The sequence below is a fragment of the Cryptomeria japonica genome, chromosome 10, assembly GCF_030272615.1.
Source record: "Cryptomeria japonica chromosome 10, Sugi_1.0, whole genome shotgun sequence".
NCBI lineage: Eukaryota > Viridiplantae > Streptophyta > Pinopsida > Cupressales > Cupressaceae > Cryptomeria > Cryptomeria japonica.
Window position 1 is genome coordinate 195,862,521 of NC_081414.1, and position 24,659 is coordinate 195,887,179.

Genomic DNA, 24,659 nt, shown 5'->3' on the forward strand with positions numbered 1-24,659 from the left:
TTCATGGGTTATTGCTGGTCATCAAAAAGAAAGTAAAGATCCTACATGTGTTTGAAGACTTAAATAGTCATAAGACAAATAAGGAAACAATATGCGTGTCATGACAAAAGGTTGACAAGATACCGCAATCGAGTATGGGATCTCATCGAGAGCTTTGATGCCTTCAACTGTGTAGGGGAAAAAGCGAGACTAGGCTAACATGCCCTAATCCTACCTTTTGACACACATTGTGGAATACGAAAGAGCCTAGAGGTATCGCACAATTGGCTACTTTTTTTTGTGGAAGAGAGAGAGCCACGGGCTACCTATTAGGATTTCTATTCCTTTGTTGTAACTGAAAGATAAAATGATGCAAGTTCAATTCCAAACCCCAAAATGCAAGTATGAACTAATAACAAGATTGCAGAATTGAAACTAAACAATGGAAAGCTGTAAACACAAGGACAAGATAAGAATGCAGATGTGTACCCAGAGCTAAAATCTGAGTGAAAATGTTCGGGACGGGGGCGCGGGCGCCACTGTCCTGATTCTGCCCCTGAAACTGCTCCTGAAATTGCTGTTTTACAACCTGGAAAATTGTCGGAAATGCTAAAAATTGCTGTTTGACAGAAGGACCAAGGCGCCCCTGTCCCAGGGACCAGGGCGCCTAGCGCCCCTGTCCTGGTCTTTTGCTCTGAAATTTGGTGTGAAGTTCTGTCTCGGTCCGCTTCCGTCGGATCTGCAACTTGCGGCGTCGTCCGAATCCCGAAACCTGCACTTATATCTGAAAAGGTATGGTGGGCAGCTATATAGGGTTTTGCCTTAGTCAAACCCCCGCTTTGGTGATTTCCACCTCCAGAAATAGCCAAGTTGTATTGTAAAAGTAGTGTGTGTGCAGACCTTGTGTGTGTGCAAGATCCTAAAATGCAAGTAAGCAAACTAGAGCAACCTAGAAAGTAAATCCTAATTGCTTGTAAATGATAATGTAAATGCTCCAAATCAAGATGCAAAGTGATCTAAAGCATGAATACAAATGATATAATGAAGCTTATGCAAAGACATGAAAACAACATGAAATCATACCCAACCCCAAGGGAGGGGTACAAGCCAATCTTCAGTCGTTGATCCCTTATTGCTCTTCAATGTCTTCAAAGCCCTAAATGGATGAATGAAATTGATGAATGCTTGATGGATGAATGTTGAATGTTGCTGAAGTCTTCAAAGATCTGCTCTTTCGCTGCCTAGAAGGTCCTTCCAACCAAAAATCGGATCCTTTCAAATGAAGAAAGAGAGCTCTTATGTATGAAACCCTAGGTCTTAATTTCAACTTTTGGCCGACCTAGAGATTGAATCTCTCGCCAATATCTTGGGGTTAAGCTTTATTTTATGATTGGATCGCGCTCCTATAATTTTGGGAAAAATGTTCGGGACCGTGTGCACTCCGGGCGCCATGGTCCCGACAACTTTTCACCAAATTTTCAGGGCCGTCGGATATGATGATTTTAGAGCGAATCCCGAAGTTACAGGTGATTTCGAGATGTTTTGGCCCCCGAAATCAAGCCCCCAAGTTCAAAATAGGACCTAATTAGGGTTTTTGATTAAATGATGTATTGGAGGAATAAAATGAAAGGGGCACACTTTAATGAAAGGGCCCAACTAGAAGATGATGAAATAGGACCTTAGACCTAATTAATTTGATTAATTAAGTGCTAAAGGGAAAATGCGATGCAAAGTGCAAAATGTGCCAAGGCGGGTGCTAAACCAAGTGTGAAATTGTACTGCTTTAGCAAGTGCGTACAATTTACGACGCTACATTTAGCCCCCCACTTTAGCGGTCATATGAGTACTACGTGCATATGCAAGCTAAAGTACAGGAAAGTAAACATTATTTGAAAAAGGATATATCCATAAGTCTGTCGAACGAAGCCCCCAACGGTATCTGCAGTACACAGTTAGGAACCGCACCCTACAAAACACACGTTAGATCACAAAATCACCTAATGCTTACTAAGGAAGGTGATGAAATCTGCGAGTAGCTATATGCCCCCTCCTGTTTCGGCTTGCTTATTAGGGAGGTGAAACAGGATAGCATGTTTACTTACGACAAATTGTGTGAGAGATTATTGATGAGAGATGTTCATTGAAGAGGCTTCATCAGAGCACGTTTTGGAACATCCAGGGAGTAAGGGAACGAAAATACGATTCCAACACAACAAACGGTTCGAAAATCGCATCTCTCAAACCCAAGTTATGATGAAATGAGTGATAGAGGAAAATTAGGGTTTTGAAATCAAAGGTAAAGGAATGAAAAATATATACCTTGAAAGTGACAATTGCATTTGTCACTTTGTTGATTTCTGAGTATTGTTTATTGCAGCGGAGCCCACATAGCCATCATCATGCCTTCACGACGACCGGAGCGTCCCACGAGGATGGAGATCATGCGACAAGCCGTGGTCGGCGACGAGCCACTGGACGAGGTGAGTTGACTGAACTTTGACTTTCTGCATTTCTGTTGACTTTGAGTTTTCGTGATCGAATGCGGGCCCTAGAATCTGACCCTGGGTCCCACCCAGGGCGCCATGGTCGTATCAGGGCGCCATGGTCCCTGTGGGGTGCCATGGTCCTCTCAGGGCGCTATGGTCCTCTCAAGGCGCCATGGTCCCAATTAGGGCTTGGCAAGGGGTGTCAGGGTTAGCTTTCGATGTTCGACAGTTCTTGTTTTTCGCATAGATGATTTTGATGATTGAGTACTGATTATATTGATGTTTTTGCATCCCAGGGTCTCCCATACATGAGAGAGCACACTGCGGGACAGATTCTTTGCAGTTTGCGAGATCAGATTCCCCGGTTGACTCAGGCAGAGAGGGATACACTATCGATAGTAGGTTTGTGGTATGCGATCTTCATGCTGGCCATCCGATTCCATCCTGCGATGTTGATGGCACTTATGGAGCGATGGGATCCTGACACATGTACATTCCATCTCCCAGTAGGAGAGATGACGGTTACACTTGAGGATGTGTACCGCATACTTCGCCTACATATCAGAGGAGCTACCGTGACATACGCGACTGACCGGTCAGCGGAGGACCATTAGAGGGAGCAGATATACTGCATAGGGAGAGTCATGCCGAGTGAGACGAGAGGTCGCATCATGGTCAGTTGGCTCTTACATCCTACAGGAGAGGTGCCCCTCGTGAGACGTCTTATGATTGCCATCATTGCACTAGCCGTCTGCCCTAATGGGCGAGGTACGCACATGCATGGGGGTCTCACATGGTGCATCAGGGCTATGGAGAGACATAGGAGAGTATATGCCTGGGGTCGGAGTATGCTTGCACATCTCTATCATGACCTCGAGGAGTATGTTTTTGGACAGGGTTGTAGCTTGATGACATGCACACTTCTGCAGGTGTGGATATTTGAGCACTTCACATGCACCAGGCCTGTCGGCTATCCGATGAGTGCGGCTAGCGAACGACCTAGGGTGTTTGCCTATCCACTTACCAGCGAGTGGAGATTTGGGGATCTACTATATTGGAGAGTGGCATTCGATAGATTGACAGCTGAGGTGACAGTAAGGATTCTATCTGATTTATATTCTAATATTTATTATTTATATACATATATTTATATTTATTTATATATGTATATACGTATTCTAATATTTATTTGTCGAGTCAACAATATATATATATATACACGTTATTTATTCTCAGATATTATCATTTTATATATTTCTGCAGATGCAGTTCTTATAAAACATTGTAATAACCATATTATTATTATTATCTATATTTATATTACTGTTAAATTCTGCAAAAGAATGTTATCGGGCTTTCCTATATTAGCATATAATTAACTCTATCATACTAGATAATTAATTTTATCATTCGTAATTCTTAATGCAAATGTCAACCTTTGTTACTACTTCAGTTTTAAGGAAGAAGAGGATGTGTATGTTACCAAAGCTCTTAGAGACCAAAATACAATAAGTTCCCTCAAAGTTTATAGATCCAAGCCCTTACCTATCTTGGGTCTATACCCTCAAGGTTTATGGGTCGCTGCTCCCCACCCTCTCTTGGGAATCATCCTATTGATTGGATTTAGACTGCCCCTCTTTAGAAACATCTCATTTCCCAATTCTTAAATACTGAAGACGTAACAGAAAAACATATTCTTCTTTCTGATATTAACTTAAGGATTCTATCTGATTTATATTCTAATATTTGTTATTTATATACATATATTTATATTTATTTATATATGTATATACGTATTCTAATATTTATTTGTCGAGTCAACAATATATAAATATACACGTTATTTATTCTCAGATATTATCATTTTATATATTTCTGCAGATGCAGTTCTTATAAAACATTGTAATAACTATATTATTATTATTATTATTATTATCTATATTTATATTACTGTTAAATTCTACAAAAGAATGTTATCGGGCTTTCCTGTATTAGCATATATGGGATGTTACTGCCTGTACCATAATAACAGTTCTGATTTATTCTGACGATATCCCCCTGTTGAGACATGGACCAGCTAGGACTCGAACCTAGGACCTTCCATATGCTGCTGGAGTGCTCTACCACTGAGCTACTGGCCCTTCTTGTACCAGTCCATCGTCGGTCTGGGTGTGGCTTATTTCCAACACCCCCCCCCCCCCCTTTAAGCCACACCTCTCGTGTGCTTGGGGCTCCTAGCCTGGACTTGGCTCTGATACCATGTTGAGACATGGACCAGCTAGGACTCGAACCTAGGACCTTCCATACGCTGCTGGAGTGCTCTACCACTGAGCTACTGGCCCTTCTTGGACCAGTCCATCGTCGGTCCGGGTGTGGCTTATTTCCAACAACAACACCCCCTTGCATATGCCCCACCGTGTTCCTTATATTTATTTTATATATTATGATCAGAAATTATTATTCTTAACTGGCAGTATACATACCAGTTTTGCTGTCAGGCGAGAATACCATATAGACTCTTTTTTCTTCCCAAACCTCCCTATATCCTCCTCTCCCTCTTGCCAAGGGAGATGCAGCGTTAATAAACTTCTCAAGGCTTGCGATCCTTTGGGAGAGACACACCCTTGGCAACTCATGCTCTTTGACAATGAGTCGGTCAAACTCCCCAAGGATATTAACAATTAATAAGGGGTGATTAGACCAATTACCTTTCTATCGGGTTTTCACTAATATTAGGAATTATCATCATCTTTATTAACATTACTATAATGGATATTTAATATAGTGTGATTTAAATATTTAATAATATAATTTAATGAAATCAGTTTATATAAGATGCTATTTAATGAAATTAGTTCATTCAAATCTTTAATTTGATTGAACAATAAATTATTGATACATATTTATATACTTTAATATTTTAATTGTATTTTTATTTATTATTAAGTTCTATTTTAGAGGGGATATTAGTTATTACATGTTGAGAGGCCTTCCGTACCTCCTTAAAGTCACTTGAGAAGAGAACTTTGAGGTTGATGTACTATTTGACTACATGAATGGTGGTGGAGCTGATTGTTCCACTTTTCATCAATGGTCTCCTGAATCTTAAATTTTGTTTTGTCTCCCATGTAGTGATTTTGGATGGCGACTTTGGCCCAATTAGTGACCAAATAATTGTTACCAATTGGGTTTTGCTCCCCATCAACCAAGTGCAAAACCTTGATCAAAGGTTCCAAAACCTACAAACAAATTAAAGTTGTAATAAAAAAAATAAAATAAAAATTGAACAATATTTTTTAAATATAATTGACAATAAGTGAAATTAAAGGATACAATATAATGGTTTAAATTGAAGTTTGAAGTTTCCTTGATGATCTCTATAGGTACTTTCACAAAGACTGAAAAATTCTTTGTTACTCTCTCTCCTTCTCTCCTTCAACTTTTGAGTAAGATGACTTTAGCCATGTTTGGCTCACAAACATTTGCTTCAAAGATTTTAGCAAACTTGAAAATGCTTTGCAAGGTGAGAAAGCTAGTTGCAAATCTTATCATACCCACTCACACAAGCTCTCTTCCTTAGGTATGATCTCTCATCAAGCTATGAATTAAATGGTGATTATAGATGTATTTGGTGATGTTGTTGGTGTCTTCCATCTCTAGTCTCGCCTGATCAAATTTGCCAGTGCTCTCCAAGAGAAGGTAAAGGTAATGGATGATGCCAGGGGTCCAAAAATGCATTGTATGCCTCTCCTAAAATAGACTCCTTGCTGCCATATATACTGCTGCATTATCTGTTATAACATGCACCACTTTTTTTATGCCCAGTTCTTACACAATATACCCCAACATTACACTCAGTTTCTCTTCATTCTTTACCGTGTTTGAGGTCTATATAGACCTAAAAAATACTATTTCACAATTTGAAGCCATTGGAAAGTTGATGTGCATGCAATTTAGTCTATCTATTTAGGGTATCCATACATGTGCCACTACCTTCTTTGCTCTTCCATAATTTGTTTTTGCATTTGTCATTGCTTTCTTGAGCATTGACTCACTTATGTCAAATGGAGTAGGCAGACTTTACCCTTTCCTTGCGATTGTCAAGGTTGTGACAAAATTCTCTCAATGTGGGCTTCTTACCTTTTAGAAGGAAGGTTGTTGTAGTACCAATAATTAGGACAAGCCATGTTTGCTTCCTTGTGCTTGTTATTGCTTTCAATTGTATCTTCAAGTGTGGTCTATGATCTAGGTGTTTTGTGGGACAAAAATCCTTGTGACTAGACTTCATCAGAGCTCAAAGATGTGAATATGCTGTGAACCCATAGACCATGATTGGAGCTCACGATCTTTGTTGTGTCAACTTCTATTTCCTACGTCATGTTGGGATTCATGACTGTTTCAATGGCTTTGTTTATTCTTATCCTTTCCAATTTCTTTTAATCTGTCAATTTAAGGGCCACTTTTATCTCTCATTTGATCTTTGACTCAACATTTAGACCAATTTCAACAATGCATGCAAGGCAGTACTTAAGGCAATTGTTTTCTCCACCTCTGTTCAACTCACAATAGTTCAAATGATGGTTTTTGTGGTTGGTTCTAATACCACATTCTTTTTAAGTAACAATATTTGCTCCAGTGGATCAGCTTACACTTCTTGATGCCATTGGATGCTTAGTGCAAACTTGCCACTTATAAAATCAGAAAAAAGACTTTGTTGCAGCTAAAATATCAATTTTTAAAATTAAAAAGAGCGCTTTAAATACAAATCAACAACATTAATTCAAATATATTTGAAACATGAATAAATGGCATTGTAAATTGAAGAAAAATTAACTTTTTTTTTGATAATATACAATGATAAACCCTACATTAGTAAAACAATCAGCATTTTTGTTCACAAAAGAAAGAAAAGAAAAAGAGCGATAAACAACATTAATAATGATTTGAATGGTTTGCAAACATGACTGAACCTGGAGATGAAATAATTGGGAATGAAACCAAATTCTGGAAAAAAGATTAAAAAACTAACTAGGAATTCAGAAAATTGCAGAAATTTGCACCTTTAATGCTCAAACAAGATTGCAGAGCATGAGGAATCTGAGAGGGAGAAAAAATCAGCTTATTTAGTGCATCCACATGCTTGTTTCATCCAACAAGTCTGCTCTAGGAACTCATGGACTTGGTGGTGAGCTGTTGGTGAGTTTCTTGAGGTACAAAAGGACTCATGAGTGCTCAATTAATTTCACAATTATGCATTGTGTGTCTGTATAGTTGGATGTTTCGCTGCCATACACTCAAAACATCTTGCATTCTTGCAACACATTTAAAGAGGCAACAAATATCTTCATTGAGTGAGTTTAAGAATATATTCACATTTGGCATTAGGGCCTTTGCACATGCAATGCTGCCAAGTTGGAATAAATGTTGTCTTTCTTCTTTCAAAATTTTAGATTCATTTTGATTATTGGGATTAATCTGATGATGTTGCAACAATCAGAAGCTGAAATTATTTTGGAAACCAAAGCAGGGTTGAAGGCAACATCCATATGATTAACAAAATAGTCATCTAGTGGTCGAGAACTCAACATGTAATTTATGCATTACTTAAAAGATCATAGAGCAACCATGTTAAGCATCTTATAAAAGACAGAATGGAAACCAACAGGGTGGAAATGACAAGCAAGGGTAAACTAGCATGTGAAGTTAACTAAAGTTTGCTACACAACCATGGTGAATCTGGAAACTAGCATGTGAAGTTTACTAAAGTCTGCTACACAACCATGGTGAATCTGGAAACTAGCATGTGAAGTTTACTTAAGTCTGCTACACAACCATGGTGAATCTGGAAACTAAAAATTCATGGAGACTAAACAAAACAAACTCATATATGCTGAAGAAAAGAGATGTTTGGAAAATCACATCAAAATTGAAACAGGTGACAATATGATGTAAATTAAAAACCATGGTTTAACTTTATATAACAACTCGTTAAAGGCAAGAATTTCACATATATACTAAAACACACTCACTAACAAATGTATACTCAATTTTTGCTATAGTTATGTGGAAATGAAGGTATTGCTTTTTCATTCATAAAAAAATATTTCAGGGTCATTATTTCAAGTAGGCCAATTCATAAATAAATGTTAAGATTCCTTACCTTTATGCCTAAGTGTCATAGGCTCAGTGGCCATTTTTTCTCATGGTCTCTCAAAGAGGTGTTCAACCTCACACATTTTAGACAAGGAACTTATCGGATTGGACAAAGTAGTTTTGTATAGTTTATATATGATGTTAAATTTTAAGCGTGTTATCAAATTTTCTAATCTTTCGGTTTTATGTGATGTAATTTATCTTCTTATTTTTCTGAAATGTTTGACATTTTAAATTGCAGGACTATATTTTGGAAGGCATTGATTGGACTAGAGTTGAGTTTGAGGACAATCAAGAGTGTTTAGATCTCTTTGAGAAGGTTTGCAATGATTTTGAGGTCCTTTCGTGCAAGTTCAAGTATCTAATATTTCAATTGCATTTAAATAATTTCAATGTATGATTTTTCGATTCATAAAGAATTATGTTTGGGAACCCTAGTATGTTTTCAAATAAGTAGTTGCACGTGCCTGAAGATGAGTTGAAGGCAAATGGATTAAGAAATATTTTAGAGCAAAGTTTATTTTACAACAAAATTAACATATTGTACCAAACATCTATTTAAGAGAGATGTTGATTCGTAGCAATTATACTAATAAGAGGATCCCTATGCTGATAAGTCAATGCTATATGAAGCTAGAAATTTTCCTTTGTATGAGGAAACATATTCGTATATTGTACAAACCCATAAAATATCAATAATTAAATGTTGACTTGCTTCTTCCTAAGCAAGAAAGGAGGTAAATTAAATCCATATACAATATTCTTTCAAACTAGGCAAATTGGTTATAAAAATCTGTTAGAAATGCTGAAGCTGGCAAAGAACTTAAAATATGGCCAAAATAATCACAAGATTGGTAGTGACAACATTCAACTTTCTATACTTATATACACTTTATTGAGTGTTCTATAATATAGGAGTGATATTGTCTAACTGAGACATGCCAGGGGATTTTTAGTTACTGACAGAATCTATACTGCTAACAAGTGTCTATTAACATCTTTATAAGACCTATCCTTCTAGCATAGAACCACAACTATGCACTTCATTCAATATAGAAACATTAGGAAAGCCAAAAATATTGCTTACTGTAGCCTTAAGCTGAGTGCAAGAATGCAGTTTGCATGTTTGTTAAGCTAGGTAACCAAGGGAAACAAACTTGGTTATTTGAAAATATCCAAGGAGGAACCGTGTTATTTGGGAATTGTGTTGACTGTTACTTGCATAATGACTTTTATAGAAGGACATACAAAAAGCATAGAGTTCAAGCTAGCCCTCTCCATGTGGAATTTAGTACTTTTAGGTCTAACGCATCTGTACTTTATCTCACAATATATACTAAATCCTTTCATACCATCTTCCATGTCAAAAGATAAAAATTCAAATATTCATTTTAGTTGTCTAACTAGCAAATTCGTGTGCAATAATGTAAAAATTGCATTATCTGCTTGCTATTGTCATATAAAGACAAACTCTATGGTGAGGACTAACTAAAGGGGCTTATGTGAGTGATTAGCAAGAGAAAATTACCCTCCTTTGACATGGTAAAACACCTCATCTTTTTACTCCCTATCCTAGATCACTGCCTAGTTATAAACTATTGTTTTATGTGAGTATAAGTATTTTTGGAAGGAAATTGTGTTAAATTTTTTTCTATCGAATTGGGGTAAATCACAGAGGCCATCTGCTTCAACCATTTCATCCACCAAGGCTGCAACTTCTCCATTAGGTGAAATTTGGTCCCATTTCATTGAAGGACCCTCCTTGTACCTAGGCTCTACATGAGAAAGAAGGCGAAGTGAGCTATGAATGTACATCAACTTCTTCGCTTTTGTTGACTCTAATCAATTCCTCGATAGTGAGTGAATAAAACCATAAGAACTCAAATTTCTCTCACAAAATGAAGAGTTGGCTACTTGTGAGAGCAACCATATTGCAAATGATTGCAATTCAAAGGTTTCACCTCCATGGTTCCACCACCATGCTATAGGGTCTTTCTTTGTGTGCATATCATATAAAGTTTCACGGAAGAGAAATCACCATGCTTATGTGAAAACTTATTCCATTGAGTCCTCATAATTGAAGCATCCTCACCTCAATCATAAATCTTATTTATTGCAGCCCAAAATCCCTTCATCACCTCTCTATACTCTTTGGAGCCCTCTTCTCGCTCACTTATATATCATAATATTGAGGATTTAAAACATAGGAAACACAATAAAGGGGGGTGTTAAGTTTGTTCCATCTTCCATGTATCTTTTCTTCTATCAAAGATTATAGAGAAATATCAATTGCATATGTTATTTTCTTAACTCTTTCACACATGGAATCTATTTCTTTATAAATTTCTCTGAAAGATGGCTTAGCTGAGTTTGCAAATTTGATCACTTAACATATGGGCTTAATAAAGTGACAGTCCACAAAAATTGTCATCAAGAACCATACGTCTCACCTCAATTGTAGATCGTCTCCAAGATGCCCATGCATCACTAACTACTGTGGAACACACACTCCTTTGACTTCACAATGATGCTCAAGAAGAATAAAATTAGAAGCAAGACATTTATCAACAAGATTGAGAAGTTCCACCTTGGCAAAGTACTAACTCATATAAAGTACTTTCAACCTTTATTATTAGAGCCTATATGTTTCTCAACATGCAGCTCAAACCCCATTGGAAGATTATCTGATGTGCTAAGTCGAGAAGCAATTGATGCAGTGATTGCACAATTCTTTTATGCAAATGGAATATCGTTTAATGTTGCTCACTCACCTTTCTACAAAGAGGTGGTCCAAGGTGGAACTTCTCAATCTTAGTCAAGTCAAAGGACTAACTCATATAAAGTGGAAGTAGAATGTAGACACAAAACACATTTAGTATAAATATGTATAATATCAAAATAAGCATACAAAATCACAATAACCGAGATTTTGATCTCACAAAGATTGGACACCTTGTTGCAATACCAGGTTACATATCAACATCAGGCTGATGTTTTTATGCAGCCAAGGGTTTTTGTACAACAACTTGAGAGAACAATAAAATGTTATGAAGACAAAGATGATCCACACATAACATTACCTTTTCACTTCTAATAATGAGACTATGCAAAAAACTGAAACTATAGCATTGTAATATTCATCAAGTAAATCAAGCAAATCTATGATATTGTAGAGAGCCTAAATTAGCATTAAATTTAAGCCATTTAGCCAAGAATATGGATTATTCTTTCTAGAGAACTAATTTACAAGGCTATCATTGTAGAAAAAGATAGACCATCAAATGTTTATTTGGATGAAATAACCAACCAATCTTCACAATAACAATTTAGCTGTGTAGAAAATCAAGATAAGAAGTAGACACAAAATTAAACCATGATAGAGTGGACATAAAATATGAAGTAGACACTATGAGTTAAAATATAACCTCAGAATATAGACCATTCAGCTGTCATAACATAAAATACTCTCTTTGGATGAAAGCTTCACGAAAATAAAATAGATTTAACGTTTTCTTTATCTCTACGCCGAGAGGCGTAACACTACAATAACACCCACCCAGCTTTTTTATCCGTGTAATTTTAATGATAAATAGCGATAATTTAAAAATAAGTTATAGACTAAAATCTAAATTAAAAAGCAACTTTCTATTATTATTATTTATTATGATTAGATAAGGGATAATTTAAAAATAAGTTAAAGAGTAATCTAAATTAAATAGAAACTTTTTATTATTAATGATAAATAGCGATAATTTAAAAAATAAGTTATAGACTAAATCTAAATTAAAAAGCAACTTTCTATTATTATTATTTATTATGACTAGATAAGGGATAATTTAAAAATAAGTTAAAGAGTAATCTAAATTAAATAGAAACTTTTTATTATTATTATTTATTAAATACAATTTATTTTTTAAATCTACATTTAAAAGAAACAAATCTAAATTAAAAAGCAACTTTCTATTATTATTGTTAATTAAATGTAAAAAAAATTATATTTTTAAATCTAGATTTGAAAAAAGTTCTAATTTAAAAAATTATACTTTTAAATATAGATTTAAAAGAAACTTCAAATTTAAAAAATTAATTTTAAATTTAGATTTAAAAGAAACTTCTATATTTTTTTGCATGCAAATCATTTCATTTTCAAAAAACTAAATTCTAATAAATATTAATCATATGAAAATTATAATGAAATTTATTAATCTATGCTAAAGATTTTTTAAATTTGATATCTCTTGGCGTTGTCTACATAAATTTTATTTATAAAATATAGGTATGCTAGTGTTAATTTAAACTGAAAGATCCTTGTGATGTGCACATTGAAAATTTTATTTAACATTTGACATAGATAAGAAGTAGACAAAAAATTAAATCATGTGTGACAGCGTATTACAGTATTGACAAAAATCCTAGCATCTGAATATAGATAAAATTAAACCATTATAAAGTAGACACAAAATTTGAAGTATTATCAACAAATGAAGATATAACCTCAAAATATGGACCATTCACTTGTCATGACATTAAAATACTATCTCTTTGGATGGAAGCCCAACCAAAATAAGATAGATTTAACATTTTTTATGTTGTTAAATTGAAAGATCTTTGTCATGTGGACATTGAAAATTTTATTTAACAATTTATTCATCTATTTGTATGCGCTAGCTGAATTTTGTGTAAATCCTATTTATATGGCATGAAGTTATAGAATGCATTTGCACCAGTGCTACAATAAAAAATTGCCTACCTTTGACTCAGATGCCCGACTTCTCGACTCCCTATGAATTTGGAACTAGTTGTGCCTTCTATGCATGTCCCAACAAGCTCCCATTTATAGTTGTGCCATAAAAATATTGCACAACTGTGCTATTAATAATGATTCCCTATCCCTTATTGCAGAATAAACTAATGACACGTAAATATGCATAATGCAGAATCCTGTGGGTTTAATTTCATTGATGGATGAAGAGTCTGTATCTTCCGAAGGGACTGATTCAACTCTAGTCAATAAACTTAAGCAGTACTTAGGTGGAAAGTTTTGCTTCAAAGAAGACAAAGGGAGAGTATTTTCTGTTCGCCATTGTGCTGGTGAGGTACAGTCTTCATTACTTGTTAGTTATCTCACATTGCTGAATTTTTGTTTGTTATAAAGTTTTGTAGTAATTTTTTGATGATGTATATGTGTCTGCATTAAGGTTGTATATGATGCTACTGGGTTCTTGGATAAGAATAGAGATTTGGTGCATTCTGATTTGCTGCAACTGCTATCTTCGAGCAATTGTTGGTTGCTCCAATTGTTTTCTCTCAATATAAGCAAAGAATCTCTGAAGTTAAGGAGTCCTCTAGTGAGATTAAATGGGACAGAATGCAAGAGGCCATGTGTTGCCTCTAAGTTTAAGGTGATTTTATGTTTTTGTGATTTATTTTCAAGGTTCTAGGTATCATATGGGCTCGAGCATATGATATGATGTGACATAGAAATTTGATCATTGTTGTTACAGGGACAACTATTCAAGTTATTGCATTCTGTGGAAAACACATCCCAGCATTTCATTTGCTGTATTAAGCCAAACAGGCTGCAGTTACCTGGAGTGTTTGAGCAAGATCTTGTCTTCCAGCAGTTGCGCTGTTATGGAGTGTTTGATGTTGTTCGGATGTTTAAAGTCGCTTATCACATACGAATGACACATGAGCTTTTTGCTAAAAGGTGAATTTTAGAACATGGAGATTTGAAAACATATTTATCCTTTGTGTGTCTTTATTTGAATTCTAATTTTGTTTCTGGATCTGTTTCTGCAGATACAAATTCCTTCTGCCAGAAAACATTGCAACTGATGATGCACTGAGTGTGTGTATTGCAATACTTCATCGTTCGAATATTCCACATGAGATGTATCAAGTTGGTTTCACAAAGTTGTTTTTGCATGCAGGACAGGTAGTTCATCTTTGTATGAATTTTTTTGCTGGGTTTCAAGTTGCAGTCATGAATGCCATTTTCAATTTTTCTTTTAATTGGATACTGAGATTTAATTTTTTATGGATCTTTTTCTTTTTCACATCTGAATTTCAGTATTGTTATTAATAGAAGTCCCTTTTTTTCGGTACATAAATAAGATCTAGTTTCTGGACCTGTTAATTTTAATTGGTTGTAGAGTATCTCTTGGTAGAAGTAAACATGTTTTAGAAGTTTCTTAGTATCAGCAGGAATCCTAATTAATTTTTTATGATTGTAGACAATTATCCTACATTACCAGGGGATGCGTCCCCGATATTTTTTTCAGGTGTCCCCGTCCCGAGGACGTCCCGGGGATAGGGGAGTCCTAGGAGACGTCCCCATAAATTCTGCATATAGACAGTGGATTTTGACAACGAATTCTATAAGCAATTTGACTTTGACTATCAATTTAACACAAATTTGCCATAAGAACTCTGCTGGTTCTTATATGTTAAGGTTCTATAATGTATATGTGCGTGTTTTATCCATGTTTTCATATGAATATTTTAAATTTCCTTATTTTTATATAGCCATCCCCTTTGCCGTCCCCTAGCCGTCCCCAAAATTGACTAAAAAAATCACCATCACGAAAACACGTACCCCCGTCCCCTGCCGTCCCCATCCTAGAAACTCGGGGTAACATATCAGATGCACATGGTAAATGCCCCAAGTAGACTAGCAATAGTTATATGGATAGTAAAATTGTACATGTAATCTTCGGTTGATTTTGTCAATGGTTGATAGTATAATGAAAGCAGAGGACATTATCGAATCAGTGTTGAAGCGTTTCGAGAAAAACTGTATGAAGCTCTAATATCCCCAACAATTTTTTTCAATTTGTTTCCAGTTACAATCACAACAAGAACCCGTTAAGGTTAGGAAATCAAGATACAAGAATGCTGAAGTTGTAACCCTTCCACTTTCTGATCACCAAGTGCCCAATATGGGAAGGTGAGAGCATATGGTGTTGAGGGGATCGTTAGCTTCAAATAACTGGAAATAATACAATGCTCGAGTGGCAAGCCAACCCCTTCTACTTTTCAGCGGGATATGGAGAATATTGAAGATCACTTGGCGGTAAACCAGCCAAGGATAATACAAGAAACTGAAGAACAATCACTCTGTCGCTTATGCAGCGGGAGGACTAGAAATGAAATTTACTATCAACTCCACCATTTATTCAGCGGGAGGACAACATTACAATCAACTCAACCGCTTATGCAACGGGAGAACACTATTACAAGATATTCAAAATAGGCGGCTAAGTCAACCTCTTCCACTTACGTAGTGGGACTACAAGCAATAGTCCAAAAGATAGCTGTTAGTACTACTAATTAGCTTTACAATGCACATTATGGATTATCAATACATGAAATATCACTTTCCCAAAGATAGGTGGCATAGCCATCCTCTTCCACTTATGCAGTGGGACTAAGAAATAACATAACTTTGCTGTTAGTACTACTAACCAGCATTACAATCATATAGAATGAAGAATCAAGTGCTGATAACAAGTCCAACAGCTGCAACAATAATAGATAATCACTCCCAAACCAACTTAGACTACTCACACCAAAAGCTCTTCTAACACACAACTATGAAACTCTGAAAATCAATAACACACACAGAAAACACGCAGACCAGCAAGCTACGGACACCCCAAAATGCTCATAACTTCTCCAAATCAACTCCGAATGACACAAAAACGGAAGCAAATGAAAGCTATGACTAAGGCAATGCAACCAAAGACTCAAACCTGCACCGCGAACACCAAAAACAGCCAACACGCAACCCAAGGCAGCCAAGAGATGGTACGACCCAGCTGGAAAGTTCGATTTGCTGCCAAAAATCAGAAAGAACACCAAATGAAACGCCAAGGTAGAAGAATGATCGCCCTCTAGATACGCTTCCAACGAGCTATTACCCAGAATAATTGATTGCACAGGCATGGAGATACGATCGAATCTTCGCTTCAGCGACACCAAAAACCAGCAACACTGAAATCCACACCACACTGAGAATCTGAAAATGCACACTAAAATCGAACCACACATTCAAAAAATCCAATCACAACTAGGAGTGATGTCTCACACTCGAAGTCTGTCAAGAGCCCTAGGAGGTATTCACCCTCGAAGATTGTCTGGAGATAATCCGACAACATAACAGTGTAAATTGTTTGAGATGCCAAATGAGAAGCCCAACACTCTCATTTATAGATTTTGAGGGCTCAAATTCAAATTCACATTCCCTCCAAACGAACGGCAAACCCAAATGCACATTCACTGCACATTATTTTGAAATTTCATTTCATTTCTCCTTTCTCCAAATCGACCTTCTCATAGGAGCAAATATTCTTTATAAAAATGACAATAAAATCATAATGTGGCATCCAAGGTAGATAAGTGAAATATATTATAAAATTAACTTGTTTTCTTATAAGGCGTCCATCTTGCCTAATTAATATTTCACTTTATAATGTATTTTTCTTCAACAATAAATCGCCCAATATATAATTAAGGAAATGACTTATATATGAATATAACTTAAGCAATCCCTTTTAAATAAATCGTCCAACCTTTGCCTTAAGTTATAATTTAATTTTAAACACCATTTTTTCATCAAATACTGAACCTGCCAGAAATAGTCATTGAACTGATCTGAGGAACCCTTGCCAAGAATAGCACCAAAAAATGAGGGAAGACCAAATACTTAAACTGACCTGCCGGAAATAGCCATCTGAACAAGCCGGCTGACATCCTGCTAAAAATAGAACTGCTAAAAATAGTACTTACTAAAAATAGCATACTGCTAAAAATAGTAAGTGTTTCCAAAGTGATTTTAACCACATTCTGAGTAGCCGTCGCACTTACTAAAAATAGTAAGTCCAGAAAAAGTCACCCGATGGAGATGCATGTCGAACCATCCTGAAGCTCTCTGAAAACCCAGAAGGAATCCAGAATCCAAACTGTCAAACTCCCACATACACCCCCTGAAAACACCAAAGAATCCTCCTAGAAAATAGGAAACCCTAATTTCTACTTCTGACTAGCCTACGGCCCTCCAAAATAGGCTAACGACCAGCTGAACTAATCACTGCGGAGAAGGGGACATTACAGAAGCTGTTACTTAGAAAAGTTTCAATCGTTTTGGTGCAGTTTATCCAGAAAAAGTTGACAATTTGATTAACTGGAATTCTACGATCTAATATTATCCAAGATGTTTCTGAGAGAAAACAATTAGAGGAAAACCAATCGCAGTGCAAGGCTTTGTTTAGATCTTTATAGCGTCCTTTGGATGGCCATCTAAGCTGCCAAGATATTTTGAGATCACGATGGTAACTATTTAGGACTATTCAGCTGCCAAAATGTACAATGTTGGCAGTTAACGAAAGGAGAGCCAGTGTGATGGCCTATAACTTAATATACCTTGTTCAAACAGGAAGAAGTGTTGCGTTAGGATGAAGTTCTTTATTATAGTTGATCTCTTGTAGTGAGGAGCATTTGAAGGCAATTTGTTTTACTAGAATGTAGACATAACACCTTTTGGAAGAATATTTTTACAAGCTATCTATATTCTCAGTAAAATGTGGTTAAGTGCATTGCTTGTGCTTCCTCATCTTTCTTAAAAACAATATTTGTCTTCAAAATAACACGCATTACAACAAAAGCATCCATCACACAATGTAAAGAGCAAGCACCATTATCTCACTAGAAAGCAGTAACATTCATGAGAAAACAGTTAATGAGATGTGATTCCTAGTAATGGATTAGTTGTGAAATGGGCTTTTTGTTCTAGATTAAAATTGTGAAAAATGGCTTCAAGAGAACCTTGTTTTAACAGCTTAAAATCAAAATTATTTTGGGTAAAACTTGAATGATCTTGGCAAAATCAGCAGCTGGGATGCAATGTGCAACTTGAAAGAATCATAATTCTAAAATTATGAACTTGCATACTAACGTTTGTATTAATTTCTTGACTTTATTTATTATTTTGGCTTCATATGGGAGATGGAGCACCACTTTGTGGCACTCTTGGACTTTGTAAAATGTGTAAGAAATTGTAAAAGCATCTACTGCCATTATAATGTGTAAAAACATCTTATGATTTGTTAAGAGGGGAGTTTACTTATGACCGATTCTATGACACATAAAAGTGCATGATTATACACAAGTTCCTTTGGAATCTTGATGAACATTATGATAGCTTATGACACATGTCTTAGACTACCTCTGAATGGAGACACCTAGATTGGGTGGTCAAATATGTCAAGTTATGACAAGATGCAAGAGAATTTTCTAAAAAATAGTTTTGGATACCAAACCAAAAGGGGCAAATAACAAGGTGTAAAAGAATCATCTAAAAATAGTGAGATACGAAGCTATTAGAGTTCTTTGTGACAGTCAGAGTGTCATATGTTTGGCAAAAGCTCAAACTTTTATGCAAGGATGAAGCACATAAATGTCTTGTACCATTTTGTTCAAGACATGTTATGTAGTCTCTCTTTTACCAAACTATCTTTTATTTACCCAAAGTTAATGATTTATAAATAGATATAATGTTCTTAGGTTATATCAAATGTAAGATTAAGAAAATAATTTGAATTTATTTGTCCATATACTTAATAAAATTTTAGTACATAAAAATTGACTTTATGCAGCAATAATTAATTTATCAAATATTATTAATATGAAAATGCATTAATAATTTGATGATACAAACATTAATAACATTTGTAAGCAGTAATAATAAAATCAATTAAACATTTAAAGCAATGACTGCAAATTAATTTATTAGCACATCTGTAAATCACAGAGAGCCTACTTTCTGGCACTCAGAGGAATAGTTATAGGTCTCGGTTCTCCACAATAATGAAGCACCCCCAGAGGAAACTGGTTGTTACACATAATCCAACTTGCTTCAGGACATAAATAACACAGCCTTGGCCAGGACACTCTCGAGTGTACATTGTACCCCAAATTGGAGACAAACTGTGTGCCTTCTCTCCAAATGCCTTAATGTTAGCCAAAGACCTTAACCTTTGCTCTTTTGTGCCCTCGGATTCCTCTATTCTTTTCCTGTTTGTTTGTATATCCTCTCTATTTTATTTTTACGGGTTTTAATAATACCCTAAGGGTAGTTACAAAAGTCACACCCTTTCATAACTATAATAATGTCAATTAATTACATTCATTTATATGTTCTTTTATTACAATTTCATTTCATGGGAAAAAGTCCCATAACAATTTGCCCCTGGTAATTTAGTTGTGGTCCTTAGCAGTACAGGGAGTCTCTGCATCTGAAATACATGAAATAATCTTAGTTAAACAAATATAGATATTTTGTTATAATAAAATCAACTTTTTCCCAAGTAGCACTATCAATACTACAATGAATCCATTTAATCTTAACTTCATCTATAATTCTATTCCTCAAAGTTCTAGATCTCTTTTCAATTATTAACTCAGGTTCAATTTTAAATTCTCAAGTAGGCTAATGGAGATATTTTAATCAATAACATGATCTGCACTATACGCTTATTTCTTAAGTAAGCTTACATAAAACACATTATGAATCTGTAATTGAGGTGGCAAAGCAAGTCTGTAGGCAACATCACCTATCTTTTCTAAAATTTCAAAAGGCCACAAAAGCAAGGAGCTAGTTTTGAATATTTACCAAGTTTTAATGAACTTCTTTTCGGTTTGACTCTAAGAAAGACTTGGCTGCCAATATCAAAATGTTTGATGGATCTTTTGGAATCAGCCCAACTTTTGTACCGATCTTGGGTAGCCTTCATGTTTTGTTTTGGTACATTAATAATGGCATCCATTTCGAATAGGTTTTCATTTTCATACCAAATTTTATGGACATAGTCAGACCAAGAGATAGGTGAATTGCAATTTCAACCATAAATGGCTTCAAAAGGTGACATCTTAATGGTTAATTGAATTTTTAGGTACAAAAAAAGCAAAGGATTTTAAGATAAGGAGCTTTGGAGACAAGTTCTGCTTCAGTAACTACATCAATTGCATGTTCTACAGATTGTTTAGGAGGAAAACTATTTAATTCTTCAGAAAATACACCTTTGAATTCTTGAACCATAGGTTTAATATTAATGTCTATTTTAAATTTATCACCTGTTTGGAAAAGCATATTACAAAATATTTTACAATGCTTCCTTGCACAAAGTTATCTAATTCAAATTTTAGATTTTCAATAATTTCACCAATTTTCCTAACCACTCTTACCATTTTCCATTTCAATAGCTAAAGGTTCTATTGATTTAGATGCAATCTTTAGCTGTACTACAACCCTAGGAGAGCGTAAGTTATAACTACTTCTTGATTCAACAAGAAAAACAATGGGGTGGTCATTTATAGAGCCCTCAATTTCAATTAGAGAAGGTTGGTAATGTACACTACTTTTATCTACAAGTGCATAAATCTTCATGTTGGATTGTGTAGAATCTTTGCTATCTTTGTTTTGATGTTGTTGGGGTTTGCACGCATAATCATGTCTATGATGGTTCTCGCCACATTTCCCACAGTAAGGATGCAGTCGAGGACAATTTCGTTGCAAATTATTCTAGCCATAGGTCCAACATTGAATTCTTGATGGTGTAGGTTTGTCTTTGTTGGAATGGAACATATTGGTAGATCGACATTGAACTGTATTCTGATTGGAATAGTGTCTTCCTAGTTTGAAAGTTTTTTGTTATGATCCCTTTTTTCTTTTGTGATTTTCCCTTTTTTGTCTTGTAATTTGATGATAAGTTTCAAAATTGTTAGCGATTTGTGCGGCTTCATCTACTGAAATTGGCTTGCCATACCATACTTAAGCTTGGTATTCATACCTTAAACCATTGATAAATCTAACAACACGGTCATGTCCTTCAATGAATGACACGCACCCATTAAGTCTTTCAAAGTTTTGTTTGTATTCATTCAAAGTTTGAAGTTTTTGTTTCAATTCAAAGAATTCGGGTTATACATACATACATACATACATTATTACATACATACATATTAAGTCTTTCAAAGTTTTGTTTGTATTCATTCACAGTTTGAAGTTTTTGTTTCAATTCAAAGAATTCGGGTTATACATACATACATACATACATACATACATACATACATGTATGTATGTAATAATGTATGTATGTATATGCATTATAATTATTACAATCCATACAATGTAACTTCCCCATACATAAATCCATAATTGCCAATAAATATTCATAATATTGTAGTATCATATTCATAATTTGCAAAAATGATAATATTCAACTTTCAAGTCTCAAAATGACACAATGAAAATTCAAATTACAACCCATGGGAGATTTATGTTCCATATTCATCTTCATCAGAAGCATCAAGCCCAAGGTCATCATTTGGTTCAACTTCAACATCATTTGAACCACAATACATTGGATTGCCACTCACACTAGCTAAATCTGTGTCAAGTTCCAGAGCTGCCTCATCTATAGAGAGTTGGGTAAGTTGTGCAACTGTAGCATCTAAATCAGCACACTCGGGGGCTAGATTTTGATTCCTTCTCACATGCACATTATATTCAGGCTTCTTATGTGACAATAGATGAAGATTGGAGTGTATGTAGACCAAATCCTTTGCTTTTTTTGTATCTAAACGATTTCACTTGATTGTGTGGATGAAGGAGTATGTACTCCAATTCCCTTCAGTTGAAGAAGAACTTGCAACCTATTTTGTATACAACTTTTAGTTAAAAACTTAAAAGTTAAAACATAATAATAAATTATAAAATAAAAATATTTTAATATGATAGAATCAAAATGGAAAACGATAAAAAAAATAAATGAAAAGATACATACTTGGAAGAGAATTCTAATTGCAAGTGGCTGCAAGAAAATGGAGCCGTGGCCATTTACATACTGCCATTGATCAACATCCATCCCATATTTGGCATGAAGAGCTACAATATCATGATATTTTGAAGATACGAACTGGTCAAACTTTCTCAAGACAATATTTCTAGTTTAATCATCTGAATATATCTTTTTAAATGCAGCCCTATAGCCAGTAGCAACCTTCACATCTCTATATGGTGGCACCCTCCTTGGCAATGCAAGTATTTTTGTTCTATAAAACTTTGGCATCAAAGCAAATGCTAAGAGATGTAAGGGGGTGGTCATCTTGTTCCAACGGTCAGCAACATTGTGTTGCACAATTTTGAAAAATGTTTCCGTTGGGTCTTGTTCTTGGGCCTGTATTATTGCTCTTATTTTCTCCCCCATGCAGTCCATACCATTCATGCTCATGATGGACTCGGTGACACTCAAAACATATTCCATACGATCCACCAATCATCATCGAGGATCAATGCTCTTACTGTTTGGGCTCTTTCTATGTTTGATTGCTTCCATACACTCCACAAGGTGTTGATGACCATAACACTCAAGGCCTCTCACATCTTCACAAGTCGTCTTGAGACGAGTGTGTTCAATGCAAATCGTGTTTCGACAACCTAACATGGCATGAAAAATACACGTTATAACAACTAAAAAAAATAAAAAATAAAATTGAAGTTACCTTTAACAACTCCTATTTGGAGGAGGTCATGAGTATGGCTTGTGACATGTTATGATTAGTCACAAACATTTGAATCTCCTCACCCTCCACATAAACTTGTTTGACCCAATCAATTTGTGTGCCAATATTTTTGCTTGATTAAATTGAGTGGATTGTACATGGTGTCCAAAAAATGTGACTATATGCAGCCTCTACTATAGACCCAACTGCTCTACAATTTTTAGCATTGTCTGTTATGACTTGGACAACATTTTGAGGCCCCACCATGTCGTGCATTCTATGAGGATATTGGCAATGAAACTTGCATCTTTCACTTGCCCCTAACAATCCACTGCTTTCAAAAACTTCGCCCTTTTAGGGGACATTGCTATAACATTGATCAATGGCCTATCTTTGCAATATTTTCATCCATCAGAAACGATGGACACAATTGTTTTCGGCCATGTATCTTTTTTTACTCTCATTAGGTCTCTACGAAAGCTTTCACCTTTAACAATAAGGTGGTACACACCTTTTCATACCTAGGACAAACATAATCAAGAGGTGTATTGCAAAGGGCATTCACCGTCTCCTGAAAATAAGGTGATCTAACAATGTTGAAAGGAAGCCCATTGTGATAAATGCAACAAGCAATGCTTTGATTTGCATACTCTTTGCTTTCATTTTTTAAGACCCTATCCAATGGGCCTCTTTTTCGTGTAACCACAACATCCTTTGGTATAGAAGGTGGTGGCATTGCCATGAAAGTATGTGGGCCAACTAATCTTGTGGAGCCACTAAGAGGGCTCTTTGAGGTTGCCTTGGCAAGAGGATGATTGGTCTTTGGTTTGTTGCTTCTCCTATCAGCTTCCACTTGTTCTCTAATATATTGCAAGATTAGAGCTTTTGACAGGCCTTTGATTTGGCCCCTTACAAGCTTTTATTCCACGTCCAGGGATGGTGGAAAAGTGACATTTCACTCAAAAGTATGAGCCGTTATACTTTGTGCCACAATGGCTACACCGCCAAAGAAAACTCCCACCACCAGACACTTGCTTGATCATTGTTGTATAATGCCAAAGTGGCGAATCGTCATCAATTTTAAAAGGGCTTGCTTTAGTTCAGGCGCAAACAACTAAACTAGAGGCTGAGCTTCCACTTGCAGCTATTATGTTTGAATAATGAACCTAAAATGGAAAACTCAAAACATTATCGAGAAAAATTGGAAAAAATTCGGCATTATAACCCCCTATTATGCATACAAAGTGTAAAAAAATATTCAAAGCTTCTTAAAACATTAAAAAAAACTTGAAAAAATTCTTGGAAACTTGAAAAGAATGGGGATTGCATTGTAATATCCCTGGCCAATCTCTAAAGCAAAACAAATAAGTAATAATATGGTTCGAAGGCGTGGTTGGCCAAGGACATTTCTCACCTTAGTTAGCAATGATTAGATCACTATCCAAGGAAAGAATGAAATGGGGCGATCGAAGGCAAGAA

The 24,659-nt window shown here is 35.5% G+C and overlaps 1 protein-coding gene across 2 annotated transcripts in view; it reads left to right on the forward strand.

Moving 5' to 3' along the window:
* LOC131079124 (myosin-1) overlaps nt 1–24,659 on the forward strand; it is a 118,106-nt gene that overhangs the window by 61,707 nt on the left and 31,740 nt on the right. For both annotated transcript variants that reach the window (XM_059213032.1, XM_058017005.2), the window contains exons 15-19: nt 8,860–8,937; nt 13,556–13,714; nt 13,817–14,020; nt 14,123–14,328; nt 14,421–14,556. In XM_059213032.1, the coding sequence (XP_059069015.1) occupies nt 8,860–8,937; nt 13,556–13,714; nt 13,817–14,020; nt 14,123–14,328; nt 14,421–14,556 (783 nt within the window). The remainder of the gene's footprint in view (nt 1–8,859; nt 8,938–13,555; nt 13,715–13,816; nt 14,021–14,122; nt 14,329–14,420; nt 14,557–24,659) is intronic.